Source organism: Ranitomeya imitator, chromosome 1 (assembly GCF_032444005.1).
Source record: "Ranitomeya imitator isolate aRanImi1 chromosome 1, aRanImi1.pri, whole genome shotgun sequence".
Taxonomy (NCBI): domain Eukaryota; kingdom Metazoa; phylum Chordata; class Amphibia; order Anura; family Dendrobatidae; genus Ranitomeya; species Ranitomeya imitator.
In genome coordinates this window covers 299152286-299174673 of record NC_091282.1, presented here as the reverse complement: position 1 = coordinate 299174673, position 22388 = coordinate 299152286, and the positions used below count along the sequence as shown (strand labels likewise).

General features: G+C 41.6%; 1 protein-coding gene across 1 annotated transcript; it reads right to left on the bottom strand.

Annotated features, from left to right (window-relative positions):
• Positions 1 to 1726: 1726 nt before the first annotated feature.
• Positions 1727 to 22290, bottom strand: LOC138670072 (solute carrier family 2, facilitated glucose transporter member 11-like). Its single transcript, XM_069757105.1, has 12 exons — positions 22118 to 22290; positions 21553 to 21651; positions 21151 to 21311; positions 20931 to 21055; positions 18159 to 18288; positions 17858 to 18006; positions 17587 to 17771; positions 16419 to 16529; positions 10641 to 10742; positions 8325 to 8400; positions 7966 to 8093; positions 1727 to 2024 (listed from the first exon to the last, which is right to left on the bottom strand). Exons 1-12 carry the CDS (start codon positions 22136 to 22138, stop codon positions 1839 to 1841), a joined length of 1473 nt encoding a protein of 490 aa, XP_069613206.1. The 5' UTR covers positions 22139 to 22290; the 3' UTR covers positions 1727 to 1838.
• Between the last annotated feature and the right edge of the window lie 98 nt (positions 22291 to 22388).

The following is a 22388-nucleotide window of genomic DNA, read 5'->3' as shown; positions in this document are numbered from 1 at the left end:
CAGGTTTCATTTAGCAATACAGAGGTTAATCTGCTCAGTGGGCAGCTCTTGAAAGCTTTCCTGCATTAAGGCTCTCAGCTGTTCTCTGTTTGCCACTCCCCTCTTCTATGTAATCTGGGCCCTGGCTAGCACTCATTGCCAGAGTGCCAGAGATAGCTTATGCTGTATGGTTAGGAGATTGGTGGATTTATCTGAGACTGATGCTAGGTTTTGGGTGTGTGCTAATTCCCCTTCTTCTCCTACTTTGGTTTTACCCCATCCTCCACTCCTTGGTGTACTCCTCTGTTGTTTGGGTGAGTATATTTGTCTGATTGGTATTTTCCTTTATCCCTGCTTGTATTTCAAACTGAGGACGGATTCAGGAGCCAAGGCCCCGGCGTCTTCACCATCAGAAGTAATCTGGGGAACAGGGTGAACAAGGGCACCCCTAGCGTTATGGACAGGGAAGGAGTTTCTGGTCCCGGGACACTGCCATGCCCTGCTTACAAGCATAAATCAGCTGCTGACATCAGAACAGGACGCTGCGAGGGTGTGCAGGGAGGTAAATATAATAGTTTATTTATTTTTATATTTTTCTGATGGGGTCCATGCATACCAGGATGGGGATGGGAGCCATGCATGACAGGATAGGGATGAGGTGGCCATTAGGGATGAGCGAACATACTCGTTGCTTGGGTTTTCTCAAGCATGCTCAGGTAGTCTCCGAGTATTTGTTAGTGCTTGGAGATTTAGTTTTCGTTACAGAATGATTTACAGCTGCTAGACAGCTTGAATACATGTGGGGATTCCCTAGCAAGCAGGCAACCCCCACATGTACTCAGGCTGGCTAGCGGCTGTAAATCATGCAGCTGCGTCAACAAAAACTAAATCTCCGAGCACTTACAAATACTTGGAGACCACCCGAGTGTGCTCAGGAAAACCCGAGCAATGAGTATACTCGCTCATCACTAGTGGCCATTCATACCAGGATGGAGATGGGGAAGATGCGCACCAGGATAGGGATGAGGGGCAATGCATACCAGGATAGGGATGAGGGGGGCCATGTATACCTGGATTGGGGAGATATATAAACCAGGATAGGGGATATTAGTACAGAATTGACCACATTTTTTGCTTCAATTTTTTTTTTCTAATTTCCTCCTCTAATACCTACTGTAGGTGCATCTTATGGTCCGGTGCATCTTATAGTCCGAAAAATGCGGAAGTTTTTATGAAATCATCGTTTTGTTACAGGAGATTATCACTTGAGAACTAGTGAACCTGCCATGAAGTCTAACCACACCCCCACCACTGATTGGCAGCTTTCTGCCTATACAAAGTGTACACAAAGCTGCCAATCAGTGGTGTGGTTGGGGTTCTACCGGGCTCAGCATTCAGAGAACTGGTAAATCCGCAGCTAATAAAACAGTGATTTTTTATCAAACCTGCAGCAACTAGTAAACTAAGTGACACATCAGTTGAATCAGGGTCTCTGTCCCTATAAAATTCTGCTCTTAGATGGGGTAGCAAAAACCTAGTGACAAATTCTCTTTAACGTGCTTGCCCTTAGGTCGATGAAGTAAGAGGATAAAAAGCTCATAGAGGAGAGCTATTAAAACAGAAAGAAATCCTTAACTAATTCACATTCAGGATTCGTCTGGCAAGGATCCAAGACACAGCCATATGCATCAACCCCAACAGTGAGTAGAATAAATCCTCTAATAATACAAAGGCAGGTCATTTGTTTAAGTAACAAAACCCACAGTACAACTCTTTATTTCCTATACAAATCCTATACATGCATGGTCCTGAGGTTACACAATAAATACATATATTTACACACGTCACCAAGCCGATAACTAAAGTCTGGTACAAACAAGCTTTTCCTGCTTGTCTTTCTTAGCACCATAATTAAGTTTGGTAAAGGATTCCAGGATCTCCATCATACTCCGGTCCTTGGTCTCTGGCAGTACCCAGAAGGAAAATACAGCTGCAGAGATGCAGTAAACCAAGAAGAATATGAAGCAGAACGTCCCCAATGCTTCCTGTAAAAACACAGAATAGAGTCATGTAAGTTCTATGGAGGCTGTATCCGTTCACATATTGTATTTATCTGTGTCCATGATTTCAGTGCTTGGCTGTTCTGAGAATACAAGCCTTTACATAAGAAGGGCCACATTTCATTAATAAACCATAGACCTTACTCAGTTTTTATATTTGGCAACAAAAAGAGACACTTATTATTCTGCAAGACTGTCTATAAATGTGTCTGTACAGGGAATCCTGTCTAAAGAATCTGTACAAAACTGATCTATTAGGTCATTGTCACGTAGCGTCTAAGGCTGTGTGCACACGTTGCGTTTTTTTTCGCTATAAAAACGCATAAAAAACGCACACATTATGCATCCCATCATTTAGAATGCATTCCGCAATTTTTGTGCATATGATGCGTTTTTTTCCGCAAAAAAAATGCATTGCGGTAAAAATGCAGCATGTTCACTAATTTTGCGGATTTTTCACGTTTTCCCCGCTATTTAATGCATTGGGAAGCTCCGGAAAAAAAAGCGCGTCAAAACCTCACAAAAAACGCATCAAAAACACGCATAAAACGCGGATTTCTTGCAGAAAATGTCTGGTTTTGGTCAGGAAATTTCTGCAAGAAATCCTGAACGTGTGCACATAGCCTAAGGCTTCTTTCACACTTCCGTCGGAGGTGTCCCGTCCTAATGCGTCGGGAAGACGTGCCGACAGATGTCGATAAAATAGTGATACAACGGAGGGAACGTATCCAGTGTTATGACGGGTGCGTCGGTTGAGCTGAGAGAGAGAGAGAGAGATTTTCTCCAGACTTGAAAATCCTTCCGGGCATGCTCAGAGGGAAAAAACGTGATACGTCGCGTCCATAGGCTTCCATAATAACCGATGACAGACAGCGCAGGACCTGTCACTGACAGATTTTTCGACGTGCAGAAAAAACGTTCCTCTGAACGTTTTCTCTCCACGACAGACCACTATTTTCCGACGGATCCAGTGCACGACAGATGAAAGGATGGCCATCCGTCACAATCCGTCGCTAAAATTTTTTTGAGGATCCTGCATTTTTAAAAATCCACGGATTTCGACGTGAGACAAAAGACGGAAGTGTGAAAAAGGCCTAAGGGGCGTAGTACACGACACATGGATTCTGTCTTCCGAGTTCATGGCATTTGCACCCTCAGACCCTAAGGCTAAGTTCACACATTCAGTATTTGGTCAGTAGTTTACCTCAGTATTTGTGAGCCAAACCCAGAAGTGGGTGATAAATACAGAAGTGGTGACGGGTTTCTATTATACTTTTCCTCTGATTGTTCCACTAAGGGTTTTGGTTTACAAATACTGAGGTAAAAAATCTTACCAAATACTCAATGTGTGCATGTTGCCTAACACAGCAGACCACTTTTGCCCTGAACGTTGTTTTGTAAAGATGCAAACATGGGTAAAGACAGGGGTGCACATATAAATCACGAGGCCCATTGAGGCCGTTTGGTTTGTCACTATTAGCGGTATGCCACTAGATTCTCAAATGGATCCAGCTGCACAATCTGCGTCCCACCTCACAGCAGATACTGTATGTTAGGAAGGTTTTACCACGTCATATATTTTTATATGTGCTCACATTTAGGAATTTTTATTGATATTAGACTTAAAGGGGTTGTTCACTACCAGGACAACCCCTTCTTAAACGAAATGTTATGCCCAGATAAAATAATAAAGCTTATAATTAGGTCCTGTGGTGGCGCCGTTCCAGCGATGTCAGAACTTGTGGTCCCAGGGCTGTGATGCGGTGGAATGACACGTGATGCCCGTCGCCCAATCAACAATAGTGTCACTGTTTCCACCTTCGGACAAACTGAACATGAAGAGGAAGTCCGGGCTGCAGCTGATCCCTGGCTCCGCTTCATGTTCAGTTTGTCTGAAGGCAGAGACAGTGACGCCAGCACTGACTGGATGTCACATGTCACAAAACCGCATCACAGGCCCGGGGAGAGCGAGTTCCGACACTGTGGGAACAGCGCTGGCACGGGAGGGGAGTATAGGCTTTATTACTTTTTCAGGGCCGAACATTTAGTTTAAGAAGGGGTTGTCCTTGTACTGGACAACCCCTTTAAATACTACAGAATGGGTATTTTAAGATTTTGGCCAAGAGGAAAAATAAAAAAAGTTAAGCAGAAAAAATAAATGAGATAAAATAAAATGTGCCTGTTAAATCCTCGGCAGCTCCAGCATCAAATATCTTTGCCTCAGTCTTTGTGACTTCCAAAAGCAATGATCTTCCATGCTGTCACATGACTGATGTGGCCTCAGCATCAGTGCTGAAGAGGTAAGTGACTTATCAACTATGCCTGGCCTTGTTGGTGGTCTCTGTCATTTTTAGTCTGTTAGGTATCGGTACCTCGCATTTAGCCCCTTAAAAACCATCAACATGTCTTTGATGAGACCATTAATAGGACATTTGCCTCACACCATTTTATAGCCCTGAGGCATATGCCCTGCGTTGGTGTCCTGTGCTGGGTGGAGTAGGTGTTCCGATGTCTAATGAAGCCCCAATTGAAGCTGTTTGATAAAAATCTTAACTCATCATAAAACAATCACATAAAAAAATTACTAACTGCCCTGGGATCAACCATTTTAAATTGGGCATTTAATGTCAGAGCCAATGTCCCTCTAAACTTTTGTATCTAGTGAGCTGAAAAGTTCAAGATCCTATCACTGTTTGTATTAAATTGGATGATCCAAATAACAAATAAATGTTAATTCTGGCCTCAGATAATTTGCAATAATTTGCTTGGTTAGTTAATGGGTTCATCGTAACATCCCTGGGGTCTAGGTCAATGAAAGAATAATGTCAGTATACCTATTAGCCTACGCCAGAGAAGGAGTTTATGCCTGTATCTCTGATAGTCTAGAGTAGTAAAGGAGTTAATGTTAGTAGGCCTGACATTCTAGGCCAGAGAAGGGGTTAAGGTTTACATCCTTGATAGCCAATGGCAATAAAGGGATTAATAACTGTATCCTTGTGCTCCAGAGCAGTTTCAGGAGTTGATGTTAATAGGCCTGGTATCATAGACCAGATAAGGGGTTAAGTTTTCCATCCCTTGTAGTCTAGGGCAGAGGTTAATGTCTGCTTTCCTGGTGGTCCAGGGCAGTAATTGGGTTAATGTTGCCTGGCCAGTGTTCATTCATTGGGTTATTGACACCTCCATGTAATAGGAAGGCAGAAAACACAATACCATAGTAACATAGTTTATTAAGGTTGAAGGAAGACTTTAAGTCCATCTAGTTCAACCCATAGCCTAACCTAACATGCCCTAACATGTTGATCCAGAGGAAGGCAAAAAAAAACCATGTGGCAGAGACTAAGCTCCACTTTGGGGAAAAAATTCCTTCCCGACTCCACATACAGCGTTCAGACTAGTTCCCTGGATCAACGCCCTATCAAGGAATCTAGCATATACAGTATAACCTGTAACATTATACTTTTCAAGAAAGGCATCCAGTCCCCTGTTAAATTTAAGTAATCAATCACTCATTACAACATCATATGGCAGAGAGTTCCATAGTCTCACTGCTCTTACAGTAAAGAATCCGCGTCTGTTATTATGCTTAAACCTTTTTTCCTCCAAACGCAGAGGATGCCCCCTTGTCCCTGTCTCAGGTCTATGATTAAAAAGATCATCAGAAAGGTCTTTGTACTGTCCCCTCATATGTTTATACATTAAAATAAGATCACCCCTTAGTCTTCGTTTTTCCACACTAAATAGCCCCAAGTGTAATAACCTATCTTGGTATTAGAGACCCCCCAGTCCTCTAATAACCTTGGTCGCTCTTCTCTGCACCCGCTCCAGTTCAGCTATGTCTTTCTTATACACCGGAGACTAGAACTGTACACAGTATTCTAAGTGTGGCCGAACTAGTGACTTGTATAGAGGTAAAATTCTGTTCTCCTCATGAGCATCTATGCCTCTTTTAATGCATCCCATTATTTTATTTGCCTTTGTAGCAGCTGCCTGACACTGGCCACTAAATGTGAGTTTGTCATCCACCCATACTCCCAGGTCTTTTTCATTGACGGTTTTGCCCAGAGTTTTAGAAATAAGCACAGTTATACATCTTATTACTTCTACCCAAGTGCATGACCTTACATTTATCCCCATTAAAGCTCATTTGCCATTTATCAGCCCAAGCTTCTAGTTTACAAAAATCATCCTGTAATATAAAGTTGTCCTCCTCTGTATTGATTACCCTGCAGAGTTTAGTGTCATCTGCAAAAATTGAAATTCTACTCCGTATGCCCCCTACAAGATCATTAATAAATGTTAAAAAGAAGAGGGCCCAAAACTGACCCCTGTGGTACCCCACTGCTAACCGCGACCCAGTCCGAGTGTGCTCCATTAATAACCACCCTTTGTTTCCTATCCCTGAGCCAGCTCTTACCCACTAACACATATTTTCCCCTATCCCCATTATTTTCATTTTATGTATCAACCTTTTGTGTGGCACCGTATCAAAAGCTTTTGAAAAGTCCATATTCACTACATCCACTGGGTTCCCTTTGTCCAATCCGGAACTTACCTCTTCATAGAAACTGATCAAATTAGTCTGACATGAACGGTCCCTAGTAAACCCATGCTGATACTGGGTCATGAGTTTATTCCTCTTCAGATACTCCAGTATAGCATCCCTTAGAATGCCCTCCAGGATTTTACGCACAGTAGAGGTTAAGCTTACTGGCCTATAATTTCCGAGTTCAGTTTTTGTCCCCTTTTTGAATATTGGCACCACATTTGCTATATACCAGTCCTGTGGTACAGACCCTGTTATTATGGACTCTTTAAAGATTAAAAATAATGGTCTACCAATGACAGTACTTAATTCCTGCAGTACCCGGGGGTGTATCCCATCCGGGCCCGGAGATTTGTCAATTTTAGTGATTTTTAGACGCCGACGTACTTCCTGCTGGGTTAAGCAGATGACACTTAATGTGGAATTTTTGTTATCACTGATCATTTTGTCTGCCATGGGATTTTCTTGTGTAAATACTGATGAAAAAAAGTCATTTAGCATATTGGCTTTTTACTCATCCTCATCCACCATTTCACCCAGACTATTTTTAAGGGGGCCAACACTATCATTTTTTAGTTTCTTACTAATTACGTAGTTAAAGAATATTTTGGGATTATTTTTACTCTCTCTGGCAATGAGTCTCTCTGTCTCAATCTTAGCTGCCTTGATTTGCTTTTTACAGAATTTATTTAATTTTCTGTATTTATTTAATGCCTCATCACTTCTTTAATTCTCTAAATGCTTTCTTTTTGTCACTTATAGACACCCTCTCTCTCAAAGTCTGAAGCAAATGACCTCTGATAATAATGGCATGAAATATGAAAGGTGAGTTATATTATTATGTTCACATATTATTTTATTATATTCACATTGAATTCTATCATGTAAATTACCTAAAATCTTAAACAGCCCATTTAGTAGGGCGAGTGATCAGAGCAGACCAAAATGACATCTAGAACTGACAGAATTTACTTTGCTAAAGGGCAAGTTGTCCTGTTCAAATCGATGTCTGTGGTCACTCTGTGTGACTGCAGACTTATGAATGCCCCCAGCGCACACACTGTGCGCTGCAGGGATTCGCCGATGTCTGAGCCGGAGCCGGAGGGTATGAGTTATACTAACTTCAGGGCAGTGGGCGCTGCTTGCTCCCATACACTTGTTCTGAGGGACGCCCGTGTCACTAGCCAGGGTGCGGCCTAGATCAATACTAGTAGAGTGAGGCCGTGCCCACTGCCAGGGAGTATGTATAATGCATACATACCTTCTAGACCCGGCCTAGAAACTGGCGAATCAGTGCAGACACTGGAGGAATTTATAAGTACGTTGTCACACGTGACTGCACACTTATCGATTTTGACCAGACAACCCATTTAATGATCCTACCTCAACGAAAGGAAAAGCCAAGCCGATCACAAACAATCCCAGCCAAATGAGGGCTCCGGTTATGGCGTATGCCGCAGGTCTGTAGGACTGCACAAACAGCTCCGTGGGCAGAACACAAGTGACGCCTCCTGTACAGTAAGGATTAGAAAACATTTGATTGTATTCAGGATTTACGGTTCACCAGATCACAACAGACCCATCACTACGGATTACGCTTTTTACATGGAAGCTGTACTGTATGATACAGAGATAAATAAGCCCCAATTTTTTAAACTACTATCAGATTTAATGGAATAAGTCAGAAAAATAGAATGATGGAGATAAAGACTACACAATTATCATGTTGCCAGATAACTGACCTGGACCCAAGCCGTAGCTCAACGTAAAGATGAAGATCAACGTACAAGAAGCATATGGCAGCCAGGAGTATACGTCCTGCAGGGAAAGAGAAATAGTCGTGTAAGAGCAAAACTGACTATAGTATTGGCCAATTATTGCAACCATAGGGTACAGGCTAGAGTAGAGCGCTCATTATCATTAATATTACTGTGTGCTGTGTTATAATTAAGAATAAAAGTACATTTCAGGCCAATGGGAGAAATAAAAACATTTAAAGGATTTGTGAACTTTTGCTACTAATGTTTATCTAATTCATCTAAAATAAATTTAAAAAAAATAGAGCAACATTGCAAATATTGTGTACTAGATGGCAGCCCGATTCTAAAGAATCGGGAGTCTAGAATCCATATATACTTTATTTATTCAAATGTAAGAATAATACAATTAATAAATAATAGTAAGAAAGAACAAAAATAATAGGCAGTATATGGAGAAAACACCAAACAAAAGTTCAAAATTGGTGTGAAAATGTCACTGAACCACTTCACAACTAAATATATATAGTTTTGGTAAATGGTATTATCATTTTTTTGACGAAATTTGGCAGGAGCTTGAAGAGCAACGTCACTGGGCCCGCCTCCACGCAGTAGAAACTTGCTGTGAGGTAAAAATTCAAAAATCACACCAAAATGGCGGGCGGAGTGTGTCACAGTACGGCACGTTTCTGATTGGTCGCTCGCAGCAGGCGGCAACCAATCAGACACTGGACACTGTTGACGTCACTTATCTCCGGACATTAGCTCCGCACATTAGCTCCGGACATTAGCTCCGGACAAAGCCACGGAAGTTGGCACAAATTGCAGGAAGTAGTATTCTAGGCAATTAATCTCCGGACATTAGCTCCGGACATTAGCTCCGGACAAAGCCACGGAAGTTGGCACAAATTGCAGGAAGTAGTATTCTAGGCAATTATATATTAGATTAATCCCTTAGTGACAGGGGCAACATTTTTAAAATCTGACCAGTATCACTTTATGTGGCAATAACTCTGGAACGCTTCAACGGATCCCATTGATTTAGAGATTGTAATTTCATGACACATTATACTTTATGATAATGGTAAATTTAGGTCGATATGTTTTGTGTTTATTTATAAAAAAAAAAAATCAGAAATTTGACAAAAATGTAAAAAAAATTGCAATTTTCAAACTTTGAATGATTATCACTTTAATCCAGATAGTCATACCATAAGAAAACATTAATAAATAACATTTCCCACATGTCTGCTTTGCATTAGCACCATTTGTAAAATGTTATTTTATTTTGGTAGAATTTTAGGAGGTTTAAAAATGTAAGTAATTTGTTCTTTTTCCAAGGAAATTTACAAAATCATTTTTTTAGGGAACTATCCAGGTTTGAAGTGACTTTGGGGGACCTATATATTGGAAAACCCCAAAAGTGATATCATTTTAAAAACAGCACTCCCTGACATATTGAAAACCCCCTTCACAACTACGACTTGTACCACAACGTCCAAGTTGAACTGGCATGGGTTAATTAAAAGGTTCATTTCACTCTCCACACTTGTTGACTGGTGGATCAAGTCCTTACAGGTATTCACCCACCCTTTCAAATTGCCAGTCATGCTTCCTGCCCTTTAACGAGCAGAACTAAGGGTTTTTTTTTTTTTTTAGATTTTTTTTCCCCAAACTGTATGTGCTCCTAATGTTTCACAACCAAATAGAATATTCTCATTAAAGGCATCATGCTAAGTTATGGTGGTGGTCCAAACAATACTGATAGCCGCAATCCACTGGCAATGACTTTAAGAAACTTTATCTTCTGTCATGGTCATCCAGCTTATCCAAATGCCACATGGTTGGTCATTGCCTGCAATGTGCCTCGTAGTGATGTGCCATCAATTACTTTACTGAGAAAAAGTCTTTTATATTTACATTGCAAAAGAAAACTTTTGGTGGTGGCACTTCTGTTGTTTTCAAAAAAAGCATTTAAAGGAGCTCTCCGAAGTTTGGAAGTTATCCCCTATCCATCGCTGGGGGTCTGATCATGCGCACGGCCGCTCCATTCATTGTTATGTGAGTGTCACAGTCCAGCCAAGTGCAGAGCCCGGCTGTCTCTGGCAGTCACATTAAGAATGAATGTGACAGTGTTAATGATTGAGCTCCGCTCTATTCACACATCCTGGTTCCCGGGATTGATGGGGGTCGCAATGGTCAAACACCAGTAATCAGGAAGTGGATGGATAGGGGATATCTTCCAAACTTGAGACTACCCTTTAAATTGATATTTACAAGATAGTAACAGGTTGTTCTTACTTGGAAGGTAAGTGTAGCAGTGAGTGAGGTCAACGTCAATGCCAAGATTACATAGTTCACCCACAGTAGAGTTTTTCTACCCAGACGGTCAATGAGGAAGCCCTGTAAGAAGACAGTAATGATAATGAGACTCAAGAAAAACAATAATAAGTGACAAAACAGGGATCGTTTCCACCTATTTGGCTAGTACTGTAATTCTATTTTCCTTCCAGCATGGTAGTGAGTGACTCGCTGGAAGGAAACTGATACAACAACTGATTAAATAGTTTGCTATGGAATCCCTCACATTAACAAATGCAACAGTTGTGTTGGATCCTTCAAGCAGCCGGATTCAAATATGCCGCATGTTGTGTTTTTTTTCGATTTGCCTCCATATATTTGCAGAAACAAAAGAAAACAGATAAACACTGATACAGGTATAACATCAGATGAGGCTCAAGAAAACTGATGCAATTGATAAATGTAAAGCTCAGCTTAAGGCCAGAGTCACACTAAGGCTATGTGCACATGTTGTGCATTCGTGTGCGGAATTTTCCACACCGTTTCTGCAAAATCCGCAGGTAAAACGCAGTACGTTTTACCTGCGGATTTACCACGGACTTACTGTGGATTTCCTGTAGATTTTGTGTGGATTCTACCTGCGGTTTTACACCTGCAGAATCCTATTGAGGAGCAGGTGTAAGGCTATGTGCACACGTCCGGAATTTCAGCGGCAATTCCGCAACTGTGCCGCGGGTAAGACTAATGCGGAATTGGCATGCGTTGTCCCACTAAACACTAGCGTTTCAAGCGTAATTAGCTTGCAGAATGCTAGCGTTTTCCAAGCAATCTGTAGCATCGCTTGGAAAACTGATTGACAGGCCTATGCAGCATCAATAATAAAAAGATAAAATGTTCTAAAAATAATAAATCGTGAAATTCTCACCTTCCGGCGCCCCCTGCAGCCTTCCCGCTCCTCGCAATGCTCCTGGCAGCTTCCGTTCCTAGTAATGCCTCGCGGCAATGACCCCAGATGACGTAGCGGTCTTGCGAGACCGCTACGTGATCACAGGTCATTGTAGCAAAGCATCCCTGGGAACGGAAGCATCGCGAGGAGTGGGAAGGCTGCCGGGGATGCCGGAAGGTGAGAATATCACGATTTTTTATTTTAAGTATTTTTTTTTTTACAAATATATGGTTCCCAGGACCTGGAGGAGAGTCTCCTCTCCTCCACCCTGGGTACCATCCCACATGATCTGCTTACTTCCCACATGGTGGGCATAGCCACATGCGGGAAGTAAGCAGATCAATGCATTCCTATGTGTGCAGAATCCCTGTGATTCCGCACAAAGAATGAACATGCTGCGTTTTTTTTCGGAATGTGATTCCGCCGCGGAAAACAACGCAACATGTGCACAAAAAATGCGGATTGCATTCAAATAATAGGATGCTTAATGTATGCGTTTTTTTCACGGTTTTATCACGTTTTTATAGCGAAAAAACGCAAAAAATCCTGAATGTGTGCACACAGCCTAAACCGCTGCGGCATCCGCACAAAGAATTGACATGCTGCCGAAAATACAACGCTGCGTTTCTGCGCTGTACTTTTGGCACCATGGGCACTGCGGATTTGGTTTTCCATAGGTTTACATGATACTGTACAACGCATGGAAAACTGCTGCGGATCCGCAGCGGCCAATCCGCTGCGGATCCGCAGCAAAATCCGCAACGTGTGCACAAAGCCTCAATGTATGAAAAATTGCTTCGAGTCTCCCTGCCGAGAGTCGCACAAGTGTAATGCAAGTGTCATGCGAGTACATTTTGATTTTTCACACCTAGCATCCAATTTACATCCAAATGCAGTGTGAGTGCTATCCGACTGAAATGCGATTTTATTATGAGCTTTTACATACAGCAATTCTCTATGTCATTTACACAATGTTTTCAAAAGCAATATTCTTATATATATATATATATATATATATATATATATATATATATATATATATATATATATATATATATATATATATATATATATATATATATATACACCGTATATAAGATATATAAAGCCGAGATTTTTAGCAGGGCGCGGGAGCGCCGCTCTATACGGCCATCCAGGAGGTTACAGGCCCATCACGCAAGCTGAGGCCATCCTACCGGACATACAACACCTAAAAAGGAGTTTAATACTCCGGCTTCACGCTGCATTAAGGCCCACCACGCAAGCTGAGGTCATCCCTCGTAACAATTACTACCTATCGAGGATTTCCATACCCCTACCTCATACTTCATTAAGTAACCCCATGAATAAGACTCAGGAGGGTCGAAACGTCGGGTTTCTTTCTGCACGTAATTTCTTTTGGTGGCAACCTTGCTTATATTCGAGTATATATATATATATAGTTAGTTAGTTAGATAGAGATAGATAGAATAAAAGCTGGCAATTCATGTGCCGTGTATAGTAAAATCATAGAGTGACAGGTTAGACTAGTATAGATAGAATAGATATATACACATAATATACATAGATATATAGATGTCAGTGACACTAACATATATATATATATATATATATATATATATATATATATATATATAATTACATAGATAGGTAGAAGAAAAGCTGGCCATTCAGCAGCTGCATAGTGTAAAGTTACAGCAGGAGCCGAGAGGATAGAATAGATGGATTACGTACAGTACATACACATAGAATACATGGATATATAGGTGTCAGTGACATATACAATTGGTACAGTGTGTGTGCAGCTGTTTCCCATCGCGCTCACCCTGACGTCACATAGGTGAAGTGAGTTCATTAGCTGTGGTCGCATCATGGACCGGACCGTGATGCCCATTGGACCAGACCACAGCGGGACCGCCCCTGGGTGAGTATAATCCAACCTCTTTTTCTCATCTTTCAGGATACATCGAGGGCTTAGCTACAGCATTACAGAATGCTGTAGATAAGCCCCTGATGCCGGTGGGCTTAACTCAACTTCGATTTTGGGGGGTGACAGGTTCCCTTTAAACTCTTTTGCAGAAGACAAAAGAGTTGGTGGAATGGGCGATGTCATAAGGTTTGGTTTAATTAAGATTTATTAAAGGGGTCTGTGTCATTCTTTCAATTAAAGGACTTTTTCTGTGTGTTTTTATACGATATGACTATGAGGTTAGTAATGGAGGCGTCTTATTGACGCCCCTTCATTACTAACCTCAGGGTTTGATGTCACCTGACAATACATAGGTGACATCAACCCCCCCCAACTATCACCCCACTTGCCAACGCTATAAGGCAAGTGGGAAGAGCGAGGCTAAGTGCTAGAGATGCGCCTTTTCTGCGGTGGCTGAGAGCTGATGATTTTTGCCTGGGGGGCAGTATCTAAGGCCCCTTTCTAGGCTATTAATATCAGCCCGCAGCTGTCTGAATAGCCTTTGAGTTATTAATTATAGGGGGACCCTACGTCATTCTTTTTAGGGTCCCCATTTTAATAGCCAGTAAAGGCTGAGTACATAGCTGTGAGCTGATATTAATAGCCTGGGAAGCTCCATGGGTATTACCCCCTTCCTAGGCTATAAACATAGGCCCCCAGCTGTGGACTTTCCCTCTGCTGGTTAAGAAAATTATGTGGGAGCCCACTCCATTTTATTTTTCAGAAAAATTATCTTTTAATAATTAAATATACCGTATATACTCGAGTATAAGCCGAGATTTTCAGCCCATTTTCTTGGGCTGAAAGTCCCCCTCTCGGCTTATACTCGAGTCATATACCCGGGTGTCAGCAGGGGAGGGGGAGCGGGGGCTGTGTAGTCATACTTACCTGCTCCCAGCGCGGTCCCTGCAGTCCCTGGCTTCTCCGGCGCTGCAGATTCTTCCTGCACTGAGCGGTCACATGGCACCGCTCATTACAGAAATGAATAGGCAGCTCCACCCCCATAGGGGAGGAGCCGCATATTCATTGCTGTAAATGATCGGTGCCATGTGACCGCTCAATTACAGGAAGAAGCTGCAGCGCCGGAGAAGCCAGGGACTGCAGGGACCGCGCCGCAGCAGGTAAGGGGAGCGCAGCGCTATAATTACCTGCTCCTCGCTCCGGCTCCGTCTGCAGCGTCCTCTAGCAATGACGCTCAGGTTAGAGGGCGCTGTGACGTAGTCAGTGCGCGCCCTCTGCTGAGCGTCAGTGCTGGAGACGGAGCCGCAGAGGAGCAGGTAATTATTGAAAGCGCCGGCGTCCTGAGAAGAGAGGTGAGTATGTGATTTTTTTTTTTTTTTATGGCAGCACCAGCAGCATTCTAAGGAGCATCTATGGGGCCATAAAGGTGCAGAGCATATAAGGGGCACAGCATTATAAGGAGCACCTATGGGGCCATAAAGGTGCAGAGCACATATGGGGCACAGCATTATAAGGAGCACCTATGGGGCCATAAAGGTGCAGAGCATATATGGGGCACAGCATTATAAGGAGCACCTATGGGGCCATAAAGGTGCAGAGCATATATGGGGCACAGCATTATAAGGAGCACCTATGGGGCCATAAAGGTGCAGAGCATATATGGGGCACAGCATTATAAGGAGCACCTATGGGGCCATAAAGGTGCAGAGCATAAATGGGGCACAGCATTATAAGGAGCACCTATGGGGCCATAAAGGTGCAGAGCATATAAGGGGCACAGCATTATAAGGAGCACCTATGGGGCCATAAAGGTGCAGAGCATATATGGGGCACAGCATTATAAGGAGCACCTATGGGGCCATAAAGGTGCAGAGCATATATGGGGCACAGCATTATAAGGAGCATTTATGGGGCCATAATCAAAGGTGCAGAGCACATATGGCACAGCATCATAAGGAGCACCTATGGGGCCATAATCAACGGTGCAGAGCATTCTATATAGCACAGTTGTATATGGAGCATCTATGAGGCAATAATGAACGGTATGGAGCATCTATTTTTATTTTTGAAATTCACCGGTAAATGCTGCATTTTCTACCCTAGGCTTATACTCGAGTCAATAAGTTTTCCCAGTTTTTTGTGGCAAAATTAGGGGGGTCGGCTTATACTCGGGTCGGCTTATACTCGAGTATATACGGTATGTACAATAAGCTGCAAACACACTGCACTAATTGTATGTGTCACAGACATCTGTATATCTATCTATTATATTGTATTTACTGTGCGTAATCCATCCCTTCTATCCTGTCGGCTCCTGCTGTGATTTTACACTACGCGGCTGCTGAATTGCCAGCTTTTCTTCTATCTATCTATGTAATATATATATATCTATATATATATCTATATCTATATATATATATATATATATATATATATATATATATATATATATATATATATAATGTGTGTCACTGACACATATATAATATATATAATAATTGCTGTGCTGTATTCTATGTGTATATATCTATTCTAACGTGATTTTACTGTATGCGGCACATGAATTGCTGGCTTTTCAAAGGACAACGGTGCGTAAAAATCGGACGGCACTCGCATGGTCCATGTGGCGTCTGAGTTTTTCTCGCACCCATAGGCTTGCATTGGGGCGATATACAAGTACAATCGCAGCATGATGCAATTTTGCACGCACGTCAAATGCGCCTGAGAAAAAAAACGCTGATGTGATCTGCCGCATAGATTAACACTGGGCAGAGTGCTATGTGATGTTTTCTCGCATAGTACTCAGCCGTATTCTATGGTAGTGTGATGCCGGCCTAAAGCTATAACTTGTCCATTATGAAAGATGAATACGCAGTGGGAATTAAACTAGGGGAATACTCACACATAGCACTATTGTGAAAATTTCCATTATCCCAATACCAAGAGAGAGATATGGTGCCTCCCCGGCTGAAATACCTGCATTCTGGAAAATGTCATATGCATAAAAGTAAACCTGTAATTAGATAAAGAAAATGTTATACAGTATATTGACACTCAATGTAAAACGTGATTAATAAGATAAAATAAGATGTGCTTTATGCACAATAGAACATTGATCAATTTACAGCATTCTGCTTTTGCCTATATCAGCAACAGCCCTGTTGGATTATTTTCTAAAATGTCCTTAATCCTATATATAACATTTCTGAGAAATCCTTCCAAGTCTTCTGTATATCAGAGCAGTTTTAAGCTGACAGTGTCCTACTTTCCTGCATGCCATATTAAATCACTTCTTTTAGGTATTCAATTAGTTAAATCTATGTATTTTTTTAATTTAAAAAATCATATTTTCAATTGGGCTTCATTCACAATGTTGCCTTCTCTAGCCTTTGTGATTCGCTGTCTGTTTCTAGCTACAGAATGAGATAACTGTGATTCCATCAGTGAGATTGATTTGACCAGATAGTTTTTAACTCTGATGTTCCCTCTTATGAACTTCTCTCATGATTTATGACAACATCCAGCCATGGACACTAGTCCTTATTAAAATAATAAATGTGACCTATATTTTGGTACACCACAATTTCCATTTTCCTATTGTTCTCCACTATATTTACCCGTTCCTCCACCAATGGTGCTGATTCTAATTTCCTTTATTTTTTGCTACAAAGAGTCTCGCTAATAATAAAATTCTCACTAATAACATTTTTTTTAATTCTAGAGTCACTGTGTAAAATTCTTCTTGCTTCTCAAGTGCCTCACCATCCCAGCGTCGCCTCTTTTGGGGTCCCCTACATCATTCACGTGACAGAGGCAGTCACTGGTCTATCTAGTCATGTACGTATAGGTCAGATTCACCACTGAGGCCAGTTATTGCCTGCAGCAGTCATGTTAATTATGTGCATGACCAATACAGAGCTGATGGGGTTAGAGGACCACCACAGTGACATTGACCTGTTATTATGATGCATGAGGAGAACAAGAATGAACTGATACCAAAACACAAGAAGCGTCTATACTTCACATTGGAAAGCATACTTATACCCAGAGAATAAGCATAAAATAATTACCGCATTAATGCCTATAAGCTGAACAGCTCCACAGGTTACCAGCAGTGTGATCATCTGCCAGCGCACTGCACGATCCACCAGAAGATCCTTCAGACCCTTGATTTGTTCTCCGACAGCCTCCTTCTCGGTCATCATACTCTTCATCTCCAGACTATGTTCTCCTGGACCCCATAGCTGTTGCATAGCTAGAATAAAATATTGAATATATTGAATCTGATATACCAATATATAGAGAAGAGCACATTACCCAAAATAATGCTTCTCACTATACCTTTTAGGCAACCATCTTTGTCACCTTTGTCGATAAGAAGGTATCTGGGAGACTCTGGGAAAAAGGGTAATGTCACCAACTGAATGAGTGCTGGAATAGCACTCGTGGCCAAAAGGAAAGGCCACATTTCCTCTGTCCCCATTAATTCCCTACAATGAAATTGAGTAAAGTTACAGTGATGGAAATGTTCTAGAAAATAGAAATAAAAAAAATGTATGTTTCTAGAAAAGTGAGCTCAACCATAACAACCATAAATACAAGGTGACCTAATAATCTCCATCAAATCTTTTATTGACCATACCTGAGTCCTATAACGAACCCCATCAACTTCCCAAAGGCAATGGCTAAAGAAACAGATACGGTGACCATTCCACGCTTACTCTGAGGGGCGCACTCCCCAATATACATTGTGTGAAGATTCAGACCCACACCTGGAAGAAACAGTAATATGTGGGTAGAGTAAAATAGTGTCCCTCAACGCCATTCCTCAAGACCCAGCAACAGATCATGGTCTCAGGATTTCCTTAGTTTTGCACATGTGATGGAATCATGATCTGACCTTGAGGACTGGTGTAGAGGAACACTGCAGTAAAACACACAAGAAATTAATATTGATGTCCAGGGTAAGATACAATATAAACCCTATTCTCTTCCTTCAAGCTCCTGTGAGACATGCAACATTTTACACTAAACCTAGCTATTCAGAACAATGTGTGATGGTAAGCTGAAGGCTTTGTCATTAAGACTAGCATTTTGTATACCAGTGTAAATAAGGGGCATGCAGGAATAAGATGAACCAAACTAATTAATATGCGCATATCACTTAATGAATTCAGTACTTCTTTTCAGTGGTGTGTGCCTCCATGCCTTCACAAGAGGGAACCTGGAGTAAGAACCTCTCATCCACCTCTCGTGTCTCCCCTTTTCCTCATAGTTTGTAAGCTTGTGAGCAGGGCCCTCATTCCTCTTGGTATCTATTTTGAACTGTGATTTCTGTTATGCTGTAATGTCTATTGTCTGTACAAGTCCCCTCTATAATTTGTAAAGCGCTGCGGAATATGTTGGCGCTATATCAATAAAGTTATTATTATTATTATTATTATTATTATTATTATTAAGAAACGCTGCTAGTGTTCATGAATTTGATGGTGTAGCAATACTCATCCGAACCTGGCTCCTCCTCAGTTCTGCCCATTTTATGGAGCTGCCTGAAACTGGCATAGATACTCAAAAAGTTGGAGACTTAATGAGTGGTGAGGAATAACATCATCAGCATTTCCCCTTTGAATAACATTGGTCTGAGTGATAGCCATTAAAAAAATCGGTTAGCACTCGTCCAATGTATATACAGGTGTGAGCGAGCCCTTTGATTGACATTGATGTCACTTCAAATAACTTGAAGCAATAGAATTAAACGGTAACTAAAGTAAAATAGTTTAATAGTTTAACTTATAGAAAGCCTATATACGGAAATCCTTAAGGGTATGTGCACACGTTGCGGATTTGGCTGTGGATCCGCAGCGGATTTGACGCTGAAGATTCGCAGCAGTTTTCCATGCGTTGTACAGTACCATGTAAACCTATGGAAAACAAAATCCGCAGTGCACATGCTGCGGAAAATACAGAGCGGAAACGCTGAGGTTTATTTTCCGCAGCATGTCAATTCTTTGAGCAGATTCCGCAGTGTTTTACACCTGTTCCATAATTGGAATCCGCAGGTGAAATCCACACAAAAGCCGCAGTAAATCCACGGTAAATCTGCAGGTAATCTGCAGGTAAAACGCAGGGCGTTTTACATGTGGATTTTTCAAAATCTGCGCAGGAAAATCTGCACACGAATCCACAACGTGTGCACATACCCTTACTCTTTTCACATTTTAACACAATACCAGGTGATAACTGGCTGATCACTATGGGTCCAACTGCTGGAATACTCACCGATCCAGAGAACAGGGCTCTGAAATTCCCCCTTTATAATGGAGCATTTGCCGCACATGCCCGCCACTGCTTCATTCATTTCTATGGGACCATGTCTATGAGAGAAGAACAAGTGCTGTACTCGACTATCTCTGGTATTCCCATAGACAATGAAATGATGATGGACAGGTGCGGCCAATGCTCCATTTTAAAGGGTCAAGTTAAAGTTTCATTCTCTGAATCAGTGGGGGACCCCTAGCAATTAGCAAGTTATCATCTATCTCATGATTAGGTGATAACGTGATAAAATAGAAACGACCTTTTAAGTGCTTTTTGTACTATATAGTCTTTAAACAAAATGTAAAGTTTTTCCTTATTTAAGAAATCTAAGACACATTAATGACAATAAGAAAACTATTTCTTATTGCTAGATGTTAAAGGGGTTGTCCGCTCCAAAATGAAAAGTGTGTAGTCACTTTGTGTGACTGCAGACCAATGAATCCCCCTTGCGCTGTGCGCTGCGTGGATTCGCCGGTGTTTGAACCAGGACCGGCGTTATACATATCCCTGCCCAGAACCCGACTAGTGGGTGCTGCCTCGCTTCGTATGGAGCTAGTCCATGCCCACTAATAGACAGCGCCCACTGGATGGCGGCATCACTAGACAAGTGTATGGAGCTAGGCCATGCCCACTAGTCGGCAGCGCCCAATGGATGGCTGCGTCACTAGACAAGTGTATGGAGCTAGTCCATGCCTACTAGTCGGCAGCACCCACTGGGTGGCTGCGTCACTAGACAAGTGTATGGAGCTAGGCCATACCCACTAGTCGGCAGTACCCACTGGATCGCTGCATCACTAGACAAGTGTATGGAGCTAGGCCATGCCCACTAGTCGGCAGCGCCCACTGGATGGCTGCATTACTAGACAAGTGTATGGAGCTAGGCCATGACCACTAGTTGGCAGCATCACTAGACAAGTGTATGGAGCTCATCCGTGCCCACTAGTCGGGCTCTTGTCAGTGGTATGTATAATGCATATGTACCTGCCAGTCCCAGTTTAGAAACGCATGCTGAGGGGGATTCACAAGTCTGCAGTTACACAGAGTGACTGCAGACTTATCATTTTGGACCAGACAACCTGTTTAAGCTTCATTTTACCTGCATTAATACCATAAAGGAACCTCCCCAAAATAATAATTTCGAATGATTGGGCAACGCGGCTGGTGCTCATGAGCAATGCTCCGACTATTGCAATCAGGTTATTATACAATTGGGTGTTCTTTCTGAAAGAGAAGCATGAGGGGAACAAGTTACACCTTGCAAATTAATTGTATTTCTATTAGGCTGAAGATGATACAGTAAATCAAACATTAGTTACCTCCCAAAGGTGAAAGCTAGATATCCCACTATGAGTGAGCCCAGGAGCCCACCAATGCTGTATATGGAGACAATGATGGACCACAGTAACATGATGGTGTCCGGATGTAGAACCGTGCCATATCGTTGCTCCCATGTGACATTGATAAACTTTTGAACATACTAAAAATGAAAAAAAAAACACAGAGAAAGTGTAAAAGATCTATATGTGTACATGATATGTGCAAAACAGAGTAAATTCCAGAGTTTGCCTCATGTCATTTTCTGCAATGATTAATGGCCAGAAAGCACATCTCCTTCAAAGAGATTATGGCCAGGCCAGATAAAAGCTTTACTCGTAATTTCCTTGTAGCGTACCTACAATCTGAGGCGATAATCAATATATAGTAGAACGTTAACTCACTTTTGAGGGTGAATTGATGAGAGAAATATGGAGTCCATACTGGAAAGTGCCACCAATTCCCAAGACCAGAGTTAGAAGTGGCAAATTTAGGGGCAATACCTAGGAACCCATAAAAACACAAAAACAATTACAATAACGTAAAAACATATGTAAATCTGAAAGGATTTGGCCCAAGGAGCTCAATATTATATATTAATTTAACACTGGCAAAAGCAAGTTTTAATCAGAATCTGTACATTAAAGCAATCCGCTATATTTTAGCATTTTCCTCACACTACCATTCATTCTCCTTTTCTTACATATCACAAGTAATAGGGGAACAGCATAAAAATAAAATTATGCATTTCGTATATTACTAATACTATTTTCAAATCCCAACAAAATCTGAAAAGTACCACAAGTGACAGAGGATGCTTAAGCATATATATTGTGTCATTTCTGGAAAATATTTCTGAATTGTTCTTTTATGTTTTCATTCTGCAATTATTTTAATTAGTGATAAAATAAACATTATTAATAAACATTTTCACTAGATCGCATTGCCTATAAATGAACGGTTACATACCCCAGAGGTAGGTAGAGCCATCGATTAGTTTAGGACGATGATGCAGCAGGAAATCTGAGCTTCAGGTTAATGAGGATTTCTGAGGAACCTCATGCAGTCACTTCTTTCCAGGTTCACTCTGTAACTTCTGGCTTTTCATTAGCTGCCAACTTTAGAATGATTGCCACTTTAACCTTTTGTGTGAAACACAAATGTAAAGGATTTTTTCAGGACACAGAAAAGAGTCATTTTTAAGAGTCAGCAAAAGATAGGATCCAATTTCGGTTGTAAA

What these genes read in the sequence shown, in the direction of transcription:
- LOC138670072 (XM_069757105.1), bottom strand. Translation starts at nt 22,138, where the DNA reads ATGGCTCTACCTACCTCTGGG. An exon ending in GGGTTCGTTATAGGACTCAG is followed by an intron (nt 18,007 to 18,158) that starts GTATGGTCAATA and finishes ATTTCATTGTAG; the next exon opens with GGAATTAATGGGGACAGAGG. An exon ending in GAGCTACGGCTTGGGTCCAG is followed by an intron (nt 8,094 to 8,324) that starts GTCAGTTATCTG and finishes CTTACTGTACAG; the next exon opens with GAGGCGTCACTTGTGTTCTG.